The sequence below is a fragment of the Trematomus bernacchii genome, unplaced genomic scaffold (assembly GCF_902827165.1).
Source record: "Trematomus bernacchii unplaced genomic scaffold, fTreBer1.1, whole genome shotgun sequence".
Taxonomy (NCBI): Eukaryota; Metazoa; Chordata; class Actinopteri; order Perciformes; family Nototheniidae; genus Trematomus; species Trematomus bernacchii.
The window spans coordinates 3,317,968-3,334,173 of NW_022988050.1; the positions used below are offsets into that span (position 1 = coordinate 3,317,968).

Below are 16,206 nucleotides of genomic sequence, written 5' to 3' on the forward strand. Positions count from 1 at the left end.
ATGTTTCACAACAAAAAAATGTATGCAAAAGCCTTTATACCCTAAACAGATGTTGTATTATTAATGTAGTACAACCATAGATTGAGTACAACACAGGGGGAAGTGTTAAGTGATTTTGGTAGAACTTGACTTTATGACAGGGAAGTTCTTTATTATTGCATTGCAGTCTGCTTACTGGTTGAAGAAAGACAACAACTGAAATGGAGCTACACGGACTTGAGTGATATTTAATGGTTCTAAAATTGTTGTCACATTCTTCTTATTCTTCGTCGTCTTCTTCTGTTGTTTTAATGGCGGTCGTTTTCTGACACTCCTATCGAACGTTAGCTGTTGGACGTAAAACGTTAGGGTTTTTCGCAGTCTTTGATAATTGGCTTATTTAAGAGTTTGAGTTCTCTTGGTAACTTTTCTGCGTCAAATACGACCATACATGCGCACCTCCATTCAGGAATATCTTCACTTTGTTGCAGCAAAACAAGTCGACCCATGCATCCATCATGTAAATTGCTATGTTTACTGTCAAGCTAACTTGGTAGACAACCAATGGCAAGTACTGACGGTTAAAAGCCATGGCTGAAGTCCGGCTAGCAAACAATGTACAACACTCTACAAGTAACAACAGTATCAGCCTGAAACACAATGACAGTATACTTCCTGCATTCAAAGGTAAGTAGTGCTTAAAAATAGCTCACCACTACCCTTTCAAACAGATGATCTACAGTACTACCAGTGCATAGCATGTAGCAGGAAATGGGTGTTTATTGCTAATGCCATATATAAACTACCATGTAGCCTGAGCTTTCATCACCTGTTTTAGGCCAGAGAACATTTAATGTATTTAGCATTTTGTTTTAGAAGAGAGAGGCTTCTTTGTAGGTTAGAGAGGTATTTGAATCTGTCCCCAAAAAGTTCAAATAAAGTAGTCTGCTCTTGTTTCTGAACTAACCACACGGTGAACCACGGTGAAAAGTACTCCGGTGTGAACGCGGCTATTGCCTTGAGCTGTCCTCCCTTTCTAAAGAGTGTCAAAGAAACATTTTGTCAACCTTTATTTTCTCCTCTGTATCACAAAAATTGAGAGAGTACGCCTGGATTGAATGTGATCATTTATTATGTGTATGTGATGATGGAGTAATTGTACGACCACAAGTTTATTTCAGCACATAACATAAAAAACAGGAATGACACTGAAGCTCAAGATGCGCAGTGCAACTGATATATGATCAGCACACACACACAATTAAATTCAAATGGATTATACATGTGAATGCTAAAGCAGAACCTATACAATAATGCACTTTTTAGTAAAACACAAAAAACATTGTTTATGCAAATTCAATTAATAGTCAAAAGAGGCAATTCAAGACAACATTCTCACACATTTTACAAAGGAAACAATGTGGCTTTGCAAAGAAATATAAGCATACTGCATAGCTGAAATAGTTTGATAAAGCAATCCTTCTTATATTCATAATAGAATCAACCTTATTTTCTCCCTGTCAATTATATAGGTAATCTCAAAACCTTATTTCAAAGCTTTTCTATAACTTTAATATCTAAATTATTTTATACAAATCACAAGCTTTTTTTTTTTACAGTGTGCAGATATTCTTCTTTAGACCTGTAATACAGAATGCATGAGCCAAAGCCACCTTAATCTATTTACATTCCCCATACAGCACTGTAATGTTGGTTTAGTAAAATCATTTTAACATCATGACCAAGACATTACCTGACTTTTTCAGTGAAAAAAGGATGATTGAAGCTACAGAGACCTATCTGTTCACTGTCTAGTCTTTTGTTTCTCTGCCTTGTCCTCCTTCTCCCTCACTATCTCATATTCTCAGTCTTTGTCCTTCTTCCCTCCTAACTCACCTCCACCTGTGCCCTCCATTACCAGCGTTTGGTACTCCCCCCCTTTCATCCCCTCTTTCTTCAGTGCCTCATACCCTCCCTCTCCTCCAGCTGCCGCCTCGATTCCCAGCGTTTGGTATTCCCCCCCCTGTCATTCCCTCTTTCTTCAGTGCTTCATACCCTCCCTCTCCTCCAGCTGCCGCCTCGATTCCCAGCGTTTGGTATTCCCCCCCTGTCATTCCCTCTTTCTTCAGTGCTTCATACCCTCCCTCTGCTCCTACTGCACCCTCCATTTTCACAGTGTGGTGCACCCCCCCTTTAATTTCATCCTTATTCAGTGCCTCATATTCCTCCGTTCTCCTCTGTCCACCTGTTGCTTCTGTCTGGAGGAGGTCGTACTCGGCCTCCCTTTGGGCACCCCTCTGCAGCATCTCGTATTTCTCATCTGCTGACCTCAGTGGCAAATCCTCGTAAATTGGTCCTAAAAAAAAAGAAAAAATAAGTGCCTTATGTGGTGCCTTAAGTGTGCATACAAAAAGTGAAAGAGAAGTAGTAGTTACTCACCTGTTCTCTTCCTAAAATATCTAAACAAGACCACAGCTACTAAAAGACATCCCAGTCCGGCCACCACACAGAGTAAAATGATTATGAATGGAGGTTGATCTGAAACTGAGACAGAACGTACAGAAATTGAAATCCCTCTGACTGACCCTTGGATGTGTTATATTAGTTGAATTCAGCATTTGTAGCAGTTTTATATGTTAATATTCAAAGCAACACGTTACAACTCACGGAGCTTGACAAACTTAATTTGTATGGAATGAAAAACGTATTGTATTGCACTGCCATAAAATAGGGGGGCTCACAATATTGGCATCAACAAAATGTTCAAAACTGTAAATATGAGATATGCTGACTTTGAATACCTATGATGGATCCACAAACACTGGATCCTGCAATACCCATAATGAAACTCTATTCCTTCATTTGTTAAAGCCTCTCTTTGTTGTAAATGCCATCAAACTCCACACCCCCTTTGTGTTAGTAGATGTGACTCTTACAGTGTGTCCAACTTTGTTTATGAATTTAAACAACATGAAATTAGGCAGATTCAGAACATTTTCAAGGATTACTTTTACATGATATATTCCATAAAATAAATTAGTAACCTGTAGTACTCAGTGTTTACAATTCCAAAGTGTTTTACATACATTGCAGGCTGGCTGTTAGAAGTGTTTAATGACCAGACATGGTGGCGGGCAACGGAAAAAACGTATTTTCAGAACTAATCGTTTTTGGGTATCAATGTACATGTTCAATGTAGAACAAAAGCAGTAACTCACAGACGTGGACGTTGCTGAGAGAAGACCTCCCGCTGTTCCACACAGCTCTACATGCATAGGTACCGCCTGATTTCGGTGGGCTGGAACCAATAGCTGCCCATTGCTGACCGTCATACTTATACCAACGGTAGGAGCATTGATCGGGGCAATGTGGACAAGAACATGACATGCCAGAAGAGAGAAAAGCCCTCATTAAAGGAGGCACTGAAAAAAAAAAAAAATGAGAAGACAGACTTAAAAAGCGGTTTACTAGAGGAAACAATGGCATGTGGGGAAACCAAATTCATTACAGCAGCCGTCAGAAGCAGTCAAAGGGTGTTGGTTGGGTGAACGTACCTTGGACAAACACATCTTGATCATCAGAGGTCCCTTTGTATGGGCTGCCGGCAGGTTTGGCTATGTACGTGAAGGTGGCCTCACACCTATATCTTCCCTTTGCAGATTCTGTCACGTCAGAGATTGTGTGGGTAGGACTGGCGCTTCCCGGAAGGATGTCATTGTCTTTGTAGAAATCGGTGTGGCTGATTAGGTTTGTACCCCAGACCAGGCACTTCAGAGTCAGAGTCTCCCCAACTATAGCAGGCAGAGGATACATCTCCAGCGAGAGAGCCTTATCTGAAAGACGACGAAACATTTATTTTTGGCTTACAAAAAAGCAAAAAATACCATTTCTGAGGCTATTTCAATAATGCTAATATAGGTGAAAGGGGTTGCTCATGGTGAAGAACAAATAGAAAATGCTTTGTGAAACATTAAAAAAAAAAAGCCTACCTGAGGTCCTGAGCGGGATTTGGTTACTTCTGTGAGTATCATTATTACACCAGTAAATGGTCTCTGGGACCTTCAGTATATTAGTCTGAAAGTCCACACTCACACTGCGGTTTTTCATCTTCAACTTAATCTTGATTGACTTCTCTCCCCTATAGACCCAGCACATCCACCCCTGAAGACCATCCTCATTCTCAAGCTGCAGAAGAACCGCACCTCCGCTCTGCTCCACTGGATGGCCTGTCTTGATGGTGAGTGATGCGATGGGAACGTAATCTGAATGGTAAATCAATTAAAAATACTATTAGTGATAGGGCTTTCAAACTCCCCTTACATTTACAGTATGGGAGTTTGAACCGTAATACATATGTTCTTGTGGTATATTTACCCATGACTTTGATGTGCAAAGCGTCACTCTTTTGCCCATCGCTCTCACAATGATAAGAGCCTGAGTGTTTGGGGACAGCCACTCCTATCTTCCAGGTGTCGCTTGTCAGTGGAGGTTGTTTTTTGTCGTTGAAGTACCAAATCACCTTGCTTTTACCTGAACATTTCAGATAAAATAAGTCCCCCGAGAAGATCTCCTTGAGTTTGGGGGACATAGTAACTAAAGAAGTAGGAGACAAAGGAAAATAAATACAGTCAAGTATTTATAGGCACAGTTTATGTAATCTAAAGAAATCAAAAAGGGCATGACATTATCAACTGCTAAAAAAGATAGACGGAAGATGAAAGGATTTGTTTCAATATGTAAACACTGATTACCATTTGGCTTTTGCTGACATCTTCCCAGGAGCACAAACGCTGTAAGAAATCCAAAAGATGTTATTCCTTCATAAAAGCTAAGTCTCTCATGGCTAATATTGCACCATGTATATTGTCTCTTCCATTTAGAGCAGGGCATTTCAGACACTGATTCAAAATTAAAATAGTACATTTTGCAAAAATACTGATACAATTGTTTTTATTCAAGCTTAAGTAAGTATCTATTCAGTTTTTTTCTAAATTGACGGCAGTGTTACTTTAAATAATTTTTCAGAGTAGAGAAACTTGTAGTGCAAGTGGAAAAAAACTTTAAAGAAAAATGAGTACTAACAGTCCAAGTCCAAAACCGGAAAGGAAGAATTGTATCGATCATTTCATTAAAATCAATCCAGACAATCATTCACGACAGTAAAATATTTGTTCTACATTTACAAACATTTCGAAAACTTGTTTGAGTTCAATGTTTGGATACAGAAAATATGAATTGAATTTTTAGGGTGTTTGCCCAGTTATACACATTATAGTGTAATAATGTAAGACATGCAAACGTGTCCTCCTTATACATATCTATGCTTTAGTTCAACGTAATTCAGTAAAATGACATCTTCCAGTAAATAATACTTGTTACACAACTTCCTGGACACATTCAGAGAAGCTGTAAATGTAAAATAGTTTTGATTTAATTGCAAAATCAAATCCACATCTAAATCTAAATATATTAATTTTCTGAATTTGTTCCAATCTTTATTTGTTTCGTCTAGAGCAGGGGTCGGCAACCTTTTTGATATGAAGTGCCATTCTAAAAAAAATTTTTTATCAGCGTGCCGACGATCGTGAATTATCAAAGGGGGGGGGGGGGGGGTTGAAGAGCTCGACGAAAACACTCGTGAAAAGTGATGTTTAACTCAGTTAATGGGGCTCATTCACTGGCGCTTCCACAAACAACAACTAACATAATTGTTACATTCAAATGAAGTACATTATTCAAGTTTACATTAACTTTGGATAATAACACGGGAGAAATGAGCGGAAGCGCTCTCTTTTCCTCTCTCCCCCTCTCTCCCTCTCCTGACAGCCTGTCAGTATCGTCTCATGCAGCTCACTGATCCAGTAATGAGTGACAGTGAAGAATAAATATATGTATAACTAGTTCCAAAGGTAGATAAAATAGCTAAGTGTGTTAGGTCTAACTTGTGTGTGTTGCTCCGCTCACCGGTCCGTCACAGCGGGTGGAGCTGCAGGATTTCTGCTTCACACACGTTGCAAACCGCTATTTTATTGTCATTTTCGGACACCTTAAAATACTGCCAGACTGGTGAAGCGATTTTGGCGAGCTTGTTTTGCCGCACACAGAGAAAAGTGTCATGTATGTTACGTCTCGCGATCGGCCTTTTTAGAGAGCACCGATCGATCGGCAGAGAGTGAGTATCGGCCGATATCGATCGCCACGCAAAAACTGCGGCATTTTTACAGCTCTTTATGGGTAATGCAATTTGTGAAGTGCTTTCCTCTGTGGTGAAACTATCAGCACTGCATTACGGAGGAAAGCGGCAGAAAGTCGCCTGGAGTTAAAGAGAGTGGGGCTGCGTTGCGTGCATGGCTGCCTTCTGCAGGTAACGGGGAGACGCGCTCTGGCGGCGGTCTCGTTCAGGATCCGAAAATAAAATAAATATTTTGTACACTTATTCCACTTATTCCTAGTGTGCCACTGGTTACGGTGCCGCGTGCCATTGGTGGCACGCGTGCCAGGGGTTGCCGACCCCTGGTCTAGAGATTATGAAAATGAGCTCTGCCAACGCCCTGCTCCTCTCTCACATAAGTTCCCCGCTGATAGATCAGTGTTAGAGTACCTACCGCTGAGGGTCAAGGTCCTTACAAAAAGACACCAAAGGTATTTTGATATAGGCAAAACCTTGGTGTATTTGTGTAATGTCAAATGCAATACATTAAACAAAATTCAGCTAAAAATAATAACATTTTACTTTGTATCCGCTATGTTGGAAATTACACTTATTGATTTTTGTATGTATTGCTCTCATCACCAAGATTGACAACTCCACCCTAAGATTCATTGTTAAATCTTCATACAAAAAGTGTAAAATGTGATATTTTGCACAATATAAATACATACAAGTCCTTATAAAACTAATATAATTCAATTTCAGCAAACAAAAACCTTACAATCCTGAAACTACTTTTAACTGTATCAACCTTTTTGTTGGATTCCTCTTACCTGCCAGGAGCAGCAGATGTGTAATTCCCCTCATGGGAACGGTCAGAGCAACACCTTCAAGAGAAACGACACAATGACTGAAACCCGGAGGTGACCAGACACTAAAGTGGGTATGAGTCTCAATGAGGAAGTTGCTTTTGGGGCTGAGCTTAGCAGAGTTAAAAGAGGAAAAACTAATATATATTCTGCATTCTCATGGTTTAGGAATACTGCGACACTAACGTTTTGAATGTTGTCATTTTCACAGTAATTCAAATTGTTACAAAGGAAGGAAGAGAGGAACTTCAAAACCACAGAAAACACTGTATGCAATACTAAAAAAGGCCCTCAGTTCATTACCGAGAAATACATTAGACAAAATAAGAAGCTGAAAGTAGATGCTTAAAAAAGCCTGTAAAACTGTACAGAGGGCATTTAATACTTTCTGTCTTGCACTTATGAATGCAAATATATACAAATGCTTTACCTGCATAGCCTCATCTGCTCTATAGGAGAGATCAGACAGCATAAGGGTGAACAGAATATCAGAGAGGATTAACTTAAAATGACAAATGTGGATTAAACAGACATTAAAGACAGTTAATGGTATATCTGAATCCTAGCTAAGCTAACAACGCTAACAACAGTTTCAAACGAGACTACAAGCAAGCCCACTTTTATAGTTAAACTCACTTGGTAAACAAGGCTGGTATGGAGGCTCTGGAGGTTGCATGAAAGGCACAGACAGAATAAGTCAGAAGCAAGAGGAGCCGTTACGAGCTGCATCACAATTTAGGGCCTAAATCCTTTGAATAATAACAATAAATTATAATAATTTGAAAGAGGAAGTCCTTTTGTGTTAAAGGAGAGCCTTGTGATCCTTCCAAAGAGCTAGATCAAAGTAGTGGTGCATTCAGGTGCTAAGAATCAGAATCAAAACACTTGGTTAATCCCAGGGGGAAATTAAGTTTGGTGACAGGATAGGTTGTTGTAGGATAAAATAAATAAATATTTATATAACGATAAGAAGTTAAAGAAGTAAAAGCCCTTGCCACTGGGCCACAGTGTCTTTGGCACAGCGTCTAAGCGAACTAGAATCATCGTAAATATATGATAAAACTTTATCAGCAACACCTTGTGAATGACAACTTAAACTTTTAAATGTGCATCTTGCAGTTCATATATTTGTCCAGTCCCTTGTGTGGTTCATTTCCAACTAAATGCAAATCACATAACACATCATATCTGTATGAGCTGCTTAGGACCCTCTTCTTGCACCTTGTAAACAGATGACTCACATGCAGGACCTACTATGGGATACTGAGGGCTGCAAACAATACGTTTTCTGTAGATTTGGGAACATTTGGAGAAGTCTTCGTTGGCCTCTTGCCAGTAATATTGCAGTGAGGAAATGACCCTCTGTCTCAAAAACATTTCTGAGAAACTACCGCAGCTGTTTATCAGATGAAATGGCTGAGTCACTATAAAGATCGAAACCAAATGAGATGAGTTGAACTGTCAGTGGTCGCTCATAGTGTCAAAGCAAGATGTGAATCTAACAGACACTGAGGCTCTAAGGCTAAAAGAGGGAAACAAATATATAGTTTGTTAATAAAAAAAAATAGGTGACAACTATCAGTCGTGTTAATCAATGCCCAGATAAAGCTGTAAACCTGTTACTGAAATGGCAACTTTAAAAAATCTTTACAGGACATAGCACTTTGACTTTGTTCATGGGCAGGTCATGTCAGGACACTGTGGGTTTTAGGTGTTAAATGAGATGCATTTCACAGCTTAGTTAGGCACTTCTTCTTTCACACATTCTAGAAGAATACTGTATATCTCACGCACTCCTGTCATGCACCTCAAATGTTACCTAAATGGAAGAAATACTCCTATTATTGAATTGAGTTAAAGTACCAATACTGCAGTGTTAAAAACCTTTAAAAAAGTATTGCTTTGAAGATCGTACTCAAGTCAAATAAAAAAAAGTTTATACTTTAAAATATACTTCAAGTTCCAAAAGTAAAAGTACTTGTTATGCAGAATGGCCCCTTTAAGCACCATATCTTTTTATTATTGTACTGTAGTTATTGATGAATTATGTGAGTGTGTTCATCACTTAAATTCTGCACTTGGTAAAAGTGGCGTTTATTTGTAGCTTTACTACATAAAATAATGTATGAGTTTAATTATATTTTATATTTATAATCTAAATCTGTGAAGTAGCTTGTAACGAAATACGTGTAGTGGAGTAAAAGTATGAAGTAGCATAATGTGAAAATACATAAGTAAAGTACCTCACATTTTTACAGTACTTGAGTAATTGTACTCAGTAATTGTTACCACTTCTTACATGTTCCCAAAAACATAAAAAGGTTTGAATTGAATTGTATTTTAGAATCCAGACATGGTTTCATTTTGTGCAATAGGGAAATGTTTTCAGCAACACCAATGATTACAAATAGTTCAAGAGGAAGAAAAGCTTTGACCTTTATCTAAAGTAAAATGTTTCTTTCGTTTAATTCCCTTTATCACACATTATGTTCCCCTGATTCTCAGACTTCTCTAAAGAGGAAGATAAAAGCATGTCAACCCATAGTGAGTTTTGAAAGCCACATTTAAGCAACAGCATTCTAAGAACTATATTTAAAATGGTAAATGTGGGGGGAAACTTCTGAAGCAATTGGAGTCAGGACTCAAAAGAGAGACACGATGGAGAGCTGGAGCTTTGATGGTTTATTTGGTGCTTCGGCCGGAGAATTCACAAGACATGTCACGGGCCACGAGTTGACCACACGGTTGAGATGCCACAATCCTAGTTCGGAGTGTAATAATCAACATTCTTTATCAGCGAGACTAAACAAATATGGACCCTGAATCTAACTAGAGCTGTCGTCCATAGAAAAGAATGTGCGCCAGGGAACCTATGTTCCTAAAAAGAAGGGCTTCTAGATGTCCCTGAACAATAAACTATCTCATGTCAGCTTGTGCTCGGACATAAGCTGGCAACAACAATACGCCCAAGCTGCCCCTCCTTTAAAGAGATAGCAGCAATACCCAAGGCCGTAGACCTATGCCATGAGAAAGGAGACAGTGAGAGGAGACAAAGATGAACTGTGTCAAAGGTTGAATACCTAAGCAAATTATTCCCCAACAGTAAATAGAAAACAATGACACATTTCTGAAGGGTAAAAAAAAAATCTTGGAACTACTGTTTACATCGAGAAAAAGAAGTGGAGGCCTCTGTTTCAGTTACTTCAAATGGCCACCAGAGTCCAGCACTGCATCGGTTTTCCTTGAGAGAATAATTAATGAATGAGGCCTTATAGAAGATGTAAGCCTGTGACTGTGGGCAGTGAGCCGCTGTTTCACTGTACTGTAAAACATGATATATATACAACGTTTAACTTCAATTGGTATTGTATTTATGGTTTTATATTTGCAAGAACTCTTAGTCCCTGAATGCAGCAGTCACGAGTAGTGACGCCAATGTGACTGATCTGATTGAATTATATAAAAAAAGGCTTAATTAAAATACATTTTGTTGATGTTATTCACTCTAAAAATGCTAAGACATCATTTTCTGGGTCAAGCCACTGATTTAATGCAAGACCATCTCTGTGCTTCACAGCTTCGATTTCATTAATCAATACATTTATCTCATCCTGCCCTCCACTCCCGTCTCTTTTGTTTCTTTCCTCTTCTACTCTAATTAGCAAGTGCACTCACAAAAAACAAACAGAATATTAACCCCAGCTAGCATATTTATTACCACTGTATAGTCCATCTGCCCGTGACCCACTTTTCTCTCCTTGCCTCTGGCGTTAGAGGCGTTCACACAGAAAGCAGGAGAAAAGCTACTTTCTCATCCTCAGAATAAGGACATTGGGCCAGCAAAATGCAGCAGGAGCAGCAGGGTAGGATGAGCTAAAACACGCCGTGGAGTAGTGCACCATTAAAGGAGAGCACCCACTAGAGCTCTTATCAAGAGTTACAATGCAGGTGTCATGTCGTCCTTAAGAGTGGGAGACGGCAGGATACTCACAGACTGTTGTGTGCTTTAATGTTTTTCACCCAGCTCGCCCTCCGCAGTCTTCCATCCTTCCTCTTCGATGGGCTCTAAAAGCAGCCATAAAGCAGAGATAAGGACTTTTATCACTCAAGCACTCAAGTTAGACTAAATGCAATCCGGTAAGAATGATTATATAAACATACTTGGTATCAATTGAGGTTATGCTGTGCACTGATAATGATACAGGCCCTTTTTGAGCCTGTCACAAACAACAGCATCACATTCACCAGGGCAGAATGTCAATGTTTAAAGGGGACCTATCATGCAAAATGCACTTTTGTACGTCTTTTATACATGAATATGTGTCCCCGGTGTTCCAGGGAACTCACCAAGTGTCAGAAAACACAACCCTCTCTATTTTCCTCCATACCCAAATCTCTAAAAAAGGGGCTGCAACGGATCTGATAAAAACTGATCCAGATTTGAACACTGTCCTGACGTCAGGACAGTGGCGCTACGGCTATTGGGCCAACTCCACCAATCAGGAGGAGACAGCCACGGCCATTGCCGTTCGAATGCGCTGGAGACGCTGTAGTACATATGCCAGGCCTGTAGGTGGTGCTGTTCTCACTGAATCAGCCCTTGCTAAAACAGAGCTAAAAAATGTCAAATTGAGCGAAATGAGGCATGGCTAAAATGCATGATCTGTTTGGTATTTTGAAAAAAAAAAAGTATAAATATGCCTTATATAGGTATGGTCCTACACTATATTATTCAAATATAGCATGATAGGTCCACTTTAAGGGAAAACATATCAATCTTAATTTCATACCTCCTAATTTATTTTCCTGACTTGTTTCCTTTTATGTTCACTGTGTAATACTGAGAAACATGCAATACATATCATCTTTTAAAAAGGAACACAACTGTACGATAAGAGTATTTGTAAATCCAATATGCTCTATCGCATCAATTGAACAGGGACAATATTACCAAAGCATCGTGTCTCCAAAACTTTTATCCTCATTTGACTCTTTTTGAACTGGGTTTAAAACCATCTCCCACCACACCTTTTAGACTGCCTCAATCTAACAAGTTCTTCAACCTGTCGAAACTGACAATCCAACATTACACCGACTTTATGCAGTGATTGGGGCAGGTGTGTAAAGGTGATAATTTAGGTTTGAAACATCTCTCTTATGCCATCTGTTAAACTCTAACATCACTTTAGATTGTTAAACCGAGTACACACCATATGTAATTGCCATTATCCCAATCTGAACCGTTTTCACATATTGCCCTCTCTGTCGTTGCAGATTGGGGTTGTTGTGAACATCAACACACACTTTTGACCACTGACCTTAAGTTGTCAAAAGACTCATCTAGGACGACAAGTCATTAGAAAGTATTAGTTTCAAGTATACCCAAACATTTAGATACACCAAACGTAAGGTCAGTCGTCTAAGGATTTGAGAACAAATAAGTAATGATAGAGATGCATCTGTATGAACCATAGGATCACACAGAGGTCTGATCCTTGCACAAAGCTGAATATTTTTACAGACATACTGTAAGAGACATGTTTTTGTTATGTTAGTTTTTATATTGTAGACTTCATTGATATATTATACTTTATTTGTATATTCCAAAGCACACCATATTTTCCTTCTTGTTGAAATGTGCTTCACATCAAATACATGTGATTGTTTGCCTTGCCTGTAGTTCTGGTGTTGGCATCAGGTACATCACTGTAAGACTGGTAACTGTAACATTGATATATTTTAAAGTAGGGCATTTTGGTTGTAACCAACACACCAGGTTTTAATCAGTGTAGGGTCAGTTCACCCAAAGAACAAAACAAATATTGTGAAGTCTGTGGATTCTCCAGAATAAATGGGACATTGTTTGTTTCAAATGTAATTGTTCCACCTGGTGAGCATAACAAACAAAATGCTATTCAGCTCCACTGAATGGGATTTGGACAGAAATCCCTGCAGCAAGGATTTCTAAGCCTCACCAAAAAAAAAACAGAAATGTCTGCATGGAAAGAACCCACAGGGATAACTTAGGAAATACATTCTTGTATTCTTGATTGAAGGATTTAGGCACAAAACATCATCATATCTCCAAGTTTATTCAAAGTCAGACCAGTTCTCGGTCACCTTGATTAAAGCTTCATGAACATCGCACAGACTTATTTCCCAGCATGCGCGTGCAATATCTGTCATCTTTTATTCCAACTGGTAATAAAGCCCCATTTTATGAATGGATAAAAGCCAGTCATGAAAGCAGTTTTTCTTTATTTCTATGAGGAGCCTCTCCGTATCAAAGGAGGACAATGAGGTGGCCTAAATCCATCCACGGTACATGTGAGATGTGGAAAGATGAAGAAGGGATCATGTCATGGGACGAGTTCCTTTGATTGATGGAGTGACTAAAATAATGAGCGAGAGACAGAGGAAAAAGTGGTAAAAACAGTCAAAGACAAAAAAGGCAGAGTGATGGAGACTAATGAAGAACATCGAGGATAATTGAATAGAGCAGCACTTGGGTGAGGGGGAGAGGGAGAAACTGGCAGATGGAGGGTGGAGAGTCGGTACACCGTGGAAGTACAAAGAGAGGGAGGAGAAGGAAGGAGAGAGAGATCAATCCAACAGCTGAAGTAGGAGAGAGAGAGTGCCGTGCTGAAGAGAGAGGGAGAGGGAGACGGCTTTACTGGGGCATAGAGTAGGTGAAAGTGTGTGTGTGTGTGTGAAAGAAAAACAGAAAGAGAGGCTGCACAATACACTGGCTCAGGACTGGCTCACACTGATGCACATTTAAAGACTAGAAGGCATGGACATTTGATTTTGAAAGAGAAAAGCAAATCACTTTTTCTTGTTTTGCCTCATCTATATTTTATCAACTGGATCTTTTTTCTCATTCTCTAATCCTGGCCCCCTTTTTTTTACTCTCTTTATGGTTTATGAAGGAGGTCACTGCGGATACAACAAGGAGCAACACAGCCTGAACTGCAGACAAAAAGGTATTTACTTTTTATAATCTAAATGTTAGTTTATTGGGTAATGTATTAATAACCTCAATATTGCCATTTAAAGTCATTTAAAGTGTGTATCATATGGGGGGGAATGATCAAATACAGTGATGATAGAAGCATTGTGTGTGTTATCTATGTATAAGCTGAATGAAAGACACTTGCATTGAAAAGTACGGGGTGCACAAAGACAGAATAAATGATCACAGGGTGTGTGAGGGTGAAAGTCACCCCGCTTTACAAAAAGAAGTGGGTGCTGCTGACATTTTGACAGAAAGAAGGGAGGGGGGGGGGGGCTACACGTCCTCTGAGGTGGGGTTTTAATATGTTATGTAGGTGGGCATGGAAAGCAAAGTGGGACAGAGAAATAATTATAAAGAGTCCTTTAAAGGAAATGAATTGCACATATCAATCCACAACAGCTTTAACTACTGTGGGCTCTGCTAAGCTCTATTAGCAATAGCATACAGAGGACTGTAACATGTTGATTTGTTTGCTAGTATTTAATGAAAATCATGGGAATTAAATTACGAAATGACACATTAACGTGACACTTTAACTAAAAGTATGCAGCCAGGCATTTTTTTCTGGAAACAGTGAGCAGCGATGGTGGAAAAGTTCATTCTCTAAATGAGCCTTTCATGCTGAATCTAACTCTTTGGCCATAATTGAATCCCTTGTGACTAGTTAAGCCCCATGGTTTCTTGGTGATTATTCCATGTTCATTATGAATCAGAATTGTACATTGCAGCATTTTGCAACCGCTCCCCCACAGTAACAAAGTAGGTTGTGACCCATTGTTTGACAGTGATACAGGCACAGAACTTATGGGGGGAATAACTGATGGGGAATAAGTTAGAAATAGGAGTTAGGAGAGAAATATCAATACTTGTGCTTATGTAAAGCCTGCGTTTATGTAATACCTACATTAATACCATCCAGACACTTACAGTATTGTATTTGATTTAACAGAATCCAATGAGAGCTTATCAACACCCACATTTCACACACTGCTTAAGCTGTCAAAATCGCTACCTGCTCCCAGTATTAATAGTGTCAGCTGGTTGAAAGGTGGAAACCCTCTAAAGGGCCCAGACACTGACACACACACACACACACACACACACACACACACACACACACACACACACACACACACACACACACACACACACACACACAAATTGTTTCAGTTCTGTGCACTTTCATCCCGTAGATGCAACATAATTGACTTTGTACAGCCTCCAAAGACCTTCCCAACACAGTGTGATGCACAACAAGCAATGCTGACTTTAAAAGCTTATGTTCCTATTGGCCAAATGCACCTGGGGGAGTTCATTAGTAAAAAAGGAAGAATATAAACCAGGCAATTTAAAGCAAAGTGGGAACACTAAGATGAATGGCTCCTTAAGAAACACAAAAACAATTTATCATAACGGAACAAAGAATGACCAGCAGCATTGTCAATGCCTAAAGGGACTGAATGATAATGTTTGGGTAATACCAAAGGAGAGTGTAATTATGAAACAATTGAGAAGAAGATGAAAGGCATGAATTGCACTGAATTGGCCAGAAAGCTTAATCTGTCAGTGGAGATTTGTGCACCTCTCTGATTTAGAACATTTCCACCATCACTGCTTACTTATGTCCACTATCCTGTCCTGTCTTATGCTTCCTTTTTCCTGCTATATTCCTTTATGATCTCTGCAGAAAGAGGTCAGTGAAACAGTTTTGACAGTGCTATATGGTCCAGTAATTCTCCAGGGTTCGGTGTGGAGAGATTGTTGGACAAAAGACAGACATGCTGAGAGAATATTTTCAGTGAAAGCTCACTGCACTGGAGGAATACAGTTCAACTCTGTTAGCAGCCAGCTCCTAGTGAAGCAGAAATACAAAACCCACAACAAAATGTTCCTTCAAATCTGTCCCATGGGAGTATTAAACTGGGCTATAGCTGTATGGAGCTAAACAAATAAAAAAACACAGAACACACATGTGCCGTTCAAGTGCACACAGCTTTTAATTTAAGGACAAACTGGCATAAAGAATTGCCACATCTTCTGTGTGACATTTAAAGCGACATTGTCTCACAACCTTGAGAAGTAGCTTCATGATCATGTAAAGTGATTTTTGAATGAACTTTTTTTGTATGTAGTGAAATTGTTGTGCTCATTAGGATAGGATGCCACAGTAGAGCGGTTTCCCCTGACTCTGC

The 16,206-nt window shown here is 39.3% G+C and overlaps 1 protein-coding gene across 1 annotated transcript; it reads right to left on the minus strand.

Moving 5' to 3' along the window:
* Positions 1 to 1,093: 1,093 nt before the first annotated feature.
* LOC117473731 lies at positions 1,094 to 7,064 on the minus strand. Its single transcript, XM_034119505.1, has 8 exons — positions 6,964 to 7,064; positions 4,731 to 4,769; positions 4,354 to 4,572; positions 3,969 to 4,241; positions 3,534 to 3,812; positions 3,198 to 3,401; positions 2,419 to 2,523; positions 1,094 to 2,335 (listed from the first exon to the last, which is right to left on the minus strand). The coding sequence occupies exons 1-8, from the start codon at positions 6,995 to 6,997 to the stop codon at positions 1,944 to 1,946; spliced, it is 1,545 nt and encodes a 514-aa protein (XP_033975396.1). The 5' UTR covers positions 6,998 to 7,064; the 3' UTR covers positions 1,094 to 1,943.
* Positions 7,065 to 16,206: the final 9,142 nt, after the last annotated feature.

Bases quoted from the DNA above. Each gene is read 5' to 3' on its own strand.
- LOC117473731 (XM_034119505.1), bottom strand. From the start codon at position 6,997: ATGAGGGGAATTACACATCTGCTGCTCCTGGCAG. The intron at 3,813-3,968 runs GTAGGCTTTTTT...GTCGTCTTTCAG, and splicing joins AATCCCGCTCAGGACCTCAG to ATAAGGCTCTCTCGCTGGAG. The intron at 2,524-3,197 runs GTGAGTTACTGC...GTTCTGTCTCAG, and splicing joins TCTCAGCAACGTCCACGTCT to TTTCAGATCAACCTCCATTC.